The sequence below is a fragment of the Lucilia cuprina genome, chromosome 2 (assembly GCF_022045245.1).
Source record: "Lucilia cuprina isolate Lc7/37 chromosome 2, ASM2204524v1, whole genome shotgun sequence".
NCBI lineage: Eukaryota > Metazoa > Arthropoda > Insecta > Diptera > Calliphoridae > Lucilia > Lucilia cuprina.
The window spans coordinates 64,678,372-64,686,310 of NC_060950.1; the positions used below are offsets into that span (position 1 = coordinate 64,678,372).

At 29.3% G+C, this 7,939-nt stretch overlaps 1 protein-coding gene across 1 annotated transcript in view; it reads right to left on the reverse strand.

The window, feature by feature from the left end:
* Positions 1-2,606: 2,606 nt before the first annotated feature.
* LOC111683923 overlaps positions 2,607-7,939 on the reverse strand; it is a 17,929-nt gene continuing 12,596 nt past the window's right edge. The window contains exons 5-6 of the mRNA XM_046955977.1: positions 5,837-6,216; positions 2,607-3,153 (exon numbers count right to left, since the gene is read on the reverse strand). Of these exons, the coding sequence (XP_046811933.1) occupies positions 2,846-3,153; positions 5,837-6,216 (688 nt within the window). The 3' untranslated portion in view covers positions 2,607-2,845. The remainder of the gene's footprint in view (positions 3,154-5,836; positions 6,217-7,939) is intronic.

Below are 7,939 nucleotides of genomic sequence, written 5' to 3' on the forward strand. Positions count from 1 at the left end.
AAAATTTGTTATTGTGTTTTGAAATTTATAAACTTGTTACAGTATTATTATTATTATAATTTTTATAATTTTTATAATTATTATATTTTATTTAATAAATTTGTTTTAAATTATTAACAATTTTTAGCTAAAGTAACTGTTATTGGTTTGTTTTGTTTTGTTTTTTTTTGTTTATATTTTATTTATAATATTTAATTATTATGCAATTTCAATTTTGAGGTTATAAAGTTACTTTAGTTAAAAAATAACTTTTCTTTTTGGTAATTTTTTTATAATTATTTTAATTATTTTATTATTATTTTTTTATATATATAAAACTAGCCTTAATATTTAATTAATTTTAGCGGTTTGTTTTTAAACTAGGCCAAAAAGAAAATCTTTTGTTTTTCTTTAAATATAATTCTTTATACGTATAAGAGTTTTGTTGTTTTTGTAAGCAAAAGTAATCGTTTTGAAATTTTCTGTTGAGGTAAAAAATAAACGCTTTTTTTGTAACTTTGAAGCCTTTTTTCTTAAATTTTGTTGTTTTAAAAATAAGCGGTTTTTTGGTTACAATTGTTTTAATTTTTTTTATTTTTATTGCTTGTTTTCATAACAAACCGGTTTTCTTTTTGTTTAAATATCAGTAATGGTTACTTTTGTTACTTTGTTGTTTTGGGGGGGACAAAAGTTTGAGAAACACTTGATTCTCAAGTTTTACTTTATTTTTCTTTTTTTTACATAATAATTTTGATCTTGTTTGAGTATAGAGTTTTACTTTTCTTTTTCTTCTGAGTAACCGGTTATTTAATTTATTTTAAATATATCCTATAATATAATTATTATCATCACTACATTATCTTTATTTTGTTATTATTATTATTCATTTAAATTTATTTAATTTTATTATTAAATAACACGCGTCTTTATTGTATCAGCTCTAATTTGTTTTTGGAGTATTTTGAATATTTTGTGGGGGCTGTTTTGAATACTCGGTAGTTGTTTTGAAAGTAGGGAATGTAAATTTTGAAACAAATTAAATGCGCCTTAAATAGTCATTATTTTCAACAGACTACAATCTCCACAGACAGCAGTCTTTAGACAAAACTAGAACAGAACTAGAACAGAACTAGAACAGAACTAGAACAGAACTAGAACAGAATTAGAACAGAACTAGAACAGAACTAGAACAGAACTAGAACAGAACTAGAACAGAACTAGAACAGAACTAGAACAGAACTAGAACAGAACTAGAACAGAACTAGAACAGAACTAGAACAGAACTAGAACAGAACTAGAACAGAACTAGAACAGAACTAGAACAGAACTAGAACAGAACTAGAACAGAACTAGAACAGAACTAGAACAGAACTAGAACATAACTAGATCATAACTAGAACAGAACTAGAACAGAACAAGAACAGAACTAGAACGGAACTAAAACAGAACTAGATCAGAACTAGATCAGAACTAGAACAGAACTAGAACAGAACTAGAACAGAACTAGAACAGAACTAGAACAGAACTAGAACAGAACTAGAACAGAACTAGAACAGAACTAGAACAGAACTAGAACAGAACTAGAACAGAACTAGAACAGAACTAGAACAGAACTAGAACAGAACTAGAACAGAACTAGAACAGAACTAGAACAGAACTAGAACAGAACTAGAACAGAACTAGAACAGAACTAGAACTGAACTAGAACAGAACTAGAACAGAACTAGAACAGAACTTGAACAGAACTAGAACAGAACTACAACAAAACGAGAGCAGAATTAGAATATAACTTTAGTGAGCAGGATATATAACCAGCAGACATTAGTCTCTGTAGCCAACAGGTCATTGTCTTATGGAGTCAACAGAATATAGACTCCATGGTCAGCAGACTATAGTCTCTGTAGTCTCTACGACTAACAGACTTTAGTCTTAATCATCACCAGACTAGAGTCTTTATAGTTTCTCTAGATAGCTGACTATAGTCCTGATATAATACTATCTATAGCATACAGACTTCTATAGTGTGCAAACTATAATATGTCTGGTACACAGACTGTAGACGGTACAGTCTTTATTCTTATGGACTATGTTCTCTACAATCTTTTGACTATAGTTCATATATTATTTAAGCTACAGTTAAAACTAAAGTCCCTACTGCTAAAATGAATATAGGTTCACTTTTTGCATTTCTCAGTTTTCTACTCTATCCGTTGAGGAACATGTGATTCGACTAGTCTGTTGAATAGACTAGGAGCTAATCTACAGTATGGCTTTGGTACCAGTCCATCTACTTTCAAAAGCATTTTCGTATAAAAGAGTTTTAAATGAGTCCAAGAAAGATTGGGGTTGAATTAGCGCATTCGTGAATAAATGATCGTTTAAATAGCTCAGTTCAAAATTTATTTCGAAATTTATGTGAGTTTGAAATTGCTATGAAACATAGCAATTTCAGTGGTAGGTTTTGTTTTTCTGAATTATTGGACCTTAAACAGCCCCCTTTCAACTTTTTTAAAATAAAAAAAATATTTCCAATTTTTATAATAATTTTTTTTTAAGTGAGATTTCTAAATATATTTGTCATTCCGCCTTTTCAAGGTGTGTTTTTTTCTAAATTAAAAAAAAATGTCTTCATTTTAAACTCATTATATCCCTAATATTTCACTTTTAGCTCCATTAATTTAGTTAAATATTTAAATATTTCTTATCAAGTTTAAATACAGTTTTTACTTAAATTTGTTTTAGTAAAGTTATCTTTAACTAGGGAGGGAGTTCTTCATATTATTTAGTTGTTGTTGTGGTTGTTTGTAGTTTCCATTTCGAATTTTTGTATTTGGGATTGTGTGTGTATGTGAGTGTCAATTACCTTTTACACCTCTGTATCCAATATATTGCCATAAGTTTCTTCCATAAATTTTGGTGCTATATAGTCTTCATAATAGTTAATAAAGATCTCCTTGTACTCATCGGGTATATATTCGAGGGCATGTAACATTTGCATAAGTTCCTTATCACCGCACTTATAATTGCTTAAAGCCATAACATCCCAAAAATACGACATATATTGAACATATTCAATGCTAAAGGTGCGATATTGGGCCGATACTATATGCAAAGCACTACGCATAATAGAGCCCAATTTATTAAGCTCCCATTCATCGAGTTGTTTTGAACCCTCTGCTTTTATAGTGTTGCATCGATTTTTTGTAAATAAAAGAGAAAAAGAGAGAGAGAAACAAAGAGAAATTAATATTTTTATGTCGGTTCAGTTATAGATTTTAACTTAAAGTTATTTGTTTTTGTTTATTTTTGTGTTTTCATAAAAAAGTGTTAAATTTAATTAATTTGTTTGAAATTATTACACTGGCCAAAGGTATAAATTATAATAAAGTATAAAGTCCCCGGAATAAACCAGGGGCTAGTCCAACAAATAAACCCGGATTCAGCCTATAAATTAGACTATGTACTAGGTTCTAGTCTATAGAATAGAGTAGGCACTTTTCCATAGACTTGGGACCGGGAGATAAAATAAACTAAGGACTAGCCCATAGAATAGGACATACTAGGACTAACCTATTGAATAGACTGAAACTAGTTTATTGAATGGACTAGATTATAGACTACACTATAGACTACACTATAGACTACACTATAGACTAGACTATAGACTACACTATAGACTACACTATAGACTAGACTATAGACTAGACTATAGACTAGACTATAGACTAGACTATAGACTAGACTATAGACTAGACTATAGACTAGACTATAGACTAGACTATAGACTAGACTATAGACTAGACTATAGACTAGACTATAGACTAGACTATAGACTAGACTATAGACTAGACTATAGACTAGACTATAGACTAGACTATAGACTAGACTATAGACTAGACTATAGACTAGACTATAGACTAGACTATAGACTAGACTATAGACTAGACTATAGACTAGACTATAGACTAGACTATAGACTAGACTATAGACTAGACTATAGACTAGACTATAGACTAGACTATAGACTAGACTATAGACTAGACTATAGACTAGACTATAGACTAGACTATAGACTAGACTATAGACTAGACTATAGACTAGACTATAGACTAGACTATAGACTAGACTATAGACTAGATTATAGACTAGACTATAGACTAGACTATAGACTAGACTAGACCATAGACTATAGACTAGACCATAGACTAGACTATAGACTAGACTATAGACTAGACTATAGACTAGATTATAGACTAGACTATAGACTAGACTATAGACTAGACTATAGACTAGACTATAGACTAGACTATAGACTAGACTATAGACTAGACTATAGACTAGACTATAGACTAGACTATAGACTAGACTATAGACTAGACTATAGACTAGACTATAGACTAGACTATAGACTAGACTATGGACTAGACTATAGACTAGACTATAGACTAGACTGTAGACTAGACTATAGACTAGACTATAGATTAGACTATAGACTAGACTATAGACTAGACTATAGACTAGACTATAGACTAGACTATAGACTAGACTGTAGACTAGACTATAGACTAGACTATAGACTAGACTATAGACTAGACTATAGACTAGACTATAGACTAGACTATAGACTAGACTATAGACTAGACTATAGACTAGACTATAGACTAGACTATAGACTAGACTATAGACTAGACTATAGACTATAGACTAGACTATAGACTAGACTATAGACTAGACTATAGACTAGACTGTAGACTAGACTATAGACTAGACTATAGACTAGACTGTAGACTAGACTATAGACTAGACTTTAGACTAGACTATAGAATAGACTAGACAATAGACTCTAGTCTAGTCTATATAAATAGAATGGAATAGATTATTTAATGGAATATAACCTAGGCTATAAACTGGACTATAGGCTTGACTCTAAAAAGGATATAACCTGGACTATAGACTGGTGTATAATATGTAGACAGGACCTAGTCCATAAAATGGAATTTACCCTGGTCTGTGTATCATAATCTTGGCCAGTGTTATTTTCCAAACAAAATGTGTGAATGTAAAAATCGAAATTAAAACTTTTTCTGTTAGGCGGAATAACCTTAAAAAATACTGGTTAAATACTGTTTACTTGTAAACTAGCGAGTAGATAGTTTATTTTATTAAATATATTTACTTAATGAAATAAAATCTTATGAATAAAAAAAATGTTTAATTACAAGAGTTATTATGGTAAACGTGTGTAGATAAGGAAACCTTTAACAAAATATATTTATATACATTTATTTTTTTAAGAACGAGTAGCGAGTAACGAATTATTACGTTTGTTTTTTTTTTGAATCGTACTAGTCTGTAAATAGTTATAAAAAGGGGGTTAAAAGAAATTTATTTATATATGTATATATATTTTTTTTAAATATTTATTACACCATAAAACAAGAAATACTTTTTAAACTTAAGACAAAAAAACAGAAAAAATTCTAAAGAAATTCTTTAAATATTTAAACTAGCGAGTAGTTATTAGTTATATAGTGTTTAATAACCTAAACTATAGCTACAAGTAATTAGAAAAAAAATTCAATAAACTAGCAAAATCTACTTATATATTTTAAATTTTAATTATTACAGTTTGTTGTAATTTTAAAGAATTTTCTAACAGTTGAAAAATCTTTAAATTAATTATAAATACATTTTTTTTTTGTTTATTTTGTAATTTAACCATATTTTTTTAAGGAAGGTGGGGGGTGGAATTAAAAAAATTTACAAAAGAAAAAAATTAAATAAAAAAATGAATTTAAAAAAAAAAAATTATAAAGAAAAAGAAAAAACAAATTTAAGACAAATTAACCCAACCTACCTCTGTGTATTAACAAACATTGTTCGACTAATTGACGTGCTAGTGCCACTTTCAATTCGTGTGTATCGACGAGTTGTTTATCGGCTCGTTCAATCGCCGCATATAGTTTGCAACGCTCCTCAATTGTATCACAGTCCATTAAAGCAGCGGTGAATGTCCAAAACCATTCGAGTTTTTGGGTCTGTTCACATTCGGTACAAACTAGCAATTCGGAACCATTATTTTCGGGTCTTCGATAATAATCGGATTTCCACCATTGTAGATTACGGGTGCGTTTAAGATTTGATGGTGTAAAGATTTGTTTGCAATTCGGATTATCACAGCGGTAACGATGAAATTTATGCTGAAATTTTTGTGTCAAGGTGGTATTGGTTGCAATATGTTTTCATTTCTATTGTTTTTTTTTTGTTTGATTTTATTTTTTTTAATTTGTTTATATGTATAAAATTCTTTAAATTACATTTAATATACAACAGTTAAATGTTTAAAACAAAAATAAAATAGAAAATTATTTGAAAACAAAAAGCTTGATACTGATGAATGAACATAAGACATGGTCTACACTAGGAAACTTTTTTTGAGAAACTTTTTTTTGAGTAACTTTTTCTAAATTCTCTCTTGAAGTTTCCCTAATGTCTACACATAGAAACATTTGTTTTAGAAACTACATCTTAGACCTGGTTCACACTGGGAAACTTTTGATTTTTGTGTGTAAAAGAAAGAGAAAGAAATAGCAACCATCTCTTTCTCTAACACACAAAATCAAAAGTTTCTCAACAAAAGTTTCCCAGTGTGAACAAGGGTCTTAATTGCATTGATTTGTTCTCGTACAAATGAGAAGACTGACAAAACAACACAAGTTTCCGAGTTCAAGAAACTCCGTACCGCAAAAGAGATAAATAATATTCTTTCTCTCTCAGGCAAAATCAAAAGTTTTCCAAAAAAACGTTCCTAGTGTGAACCGGCTCTAACATATGTTGAAAATGTTATTAAAAGAAGATAGTGGTTTTAAAAATGACAATTATTTTCTCTTTAAGAAAGAGTTCCGAAATATGCAGTTCAAAATTAGATTTTAGCAGAAATATGAGAATATAAAAATTAAGAAAAAAAAACCATGAAATTAAATTTCAAAAGATTCTGTAATTGTATTTTGTTCCTGATAAAAAAAAGAAATGTTCGAACTATTAAATTCAAAATATCCGATTAATGTGGCCAAACCTAGAGAGATATTGCTTTAGATATATAAGGGACTATAGACCAGTCAATTATCTAGACGCAAATAGTTTTGGTGATCAGGCAAAGGCTTTGACTAGAATTCAGTCCATAGTCTTGACTATAGATTAGTCTGTAGTCTTGACCATAGATTATTCTATAGTCTTGACTATAGATCAGTCTAAATTATGATTATAGATCAGTCTAAAGTCTTGACAGTCTAGTCTTGAATATAGATCAGTCTCTTAGTTCAGTCTATTGTATTGACTAAAGATCAGTATATAGTCTTGACTATAGATTAGTCTAAAGTCTTGACTATAGATCAGTCTAAAGTCTTGACTATAGATCAGTCTAAAGTTTTGACTATAGATCAGTCTATAGTCTTGACTATAGATCAGTCTAAAGTCTTGACAGTCTAGTCTTGTCTATAGATCAGTCTTTAGTTCAGTCTTGACTAAAGATCAGTATATAGTCTTGACTATAGTCTGGTGTATTACCACAGACTAACTATAGTCAAGACTATAGCCTTGACTATAGATTAATCTATCTATAGTATAGATTAATCTATAACCTTGACTATAGTCTTGAATACAGATTAGTTTATAGTGTGACTTTAGATTAGTGTATAGTCTGACTATAGATTTTTCATTATATCTTAGTATATAGTTGACTATATCTTAGTATATAGTATTGACTATAGATTAGTCTATAGTCTTGACTATAGATTAGTCTATAGTCTTGCTTATAGATTAGTCCATAGTCTTGCTTATAGATTAGTCTATAGTCTTGACTATTGATTAGTCTATAGTCTTGACTATAGATTAGTCTATAGTCTTGACTACTGATTAGTCTATAGTCCTGACTATAGATTAGTCTGTAGTTTTGACTATT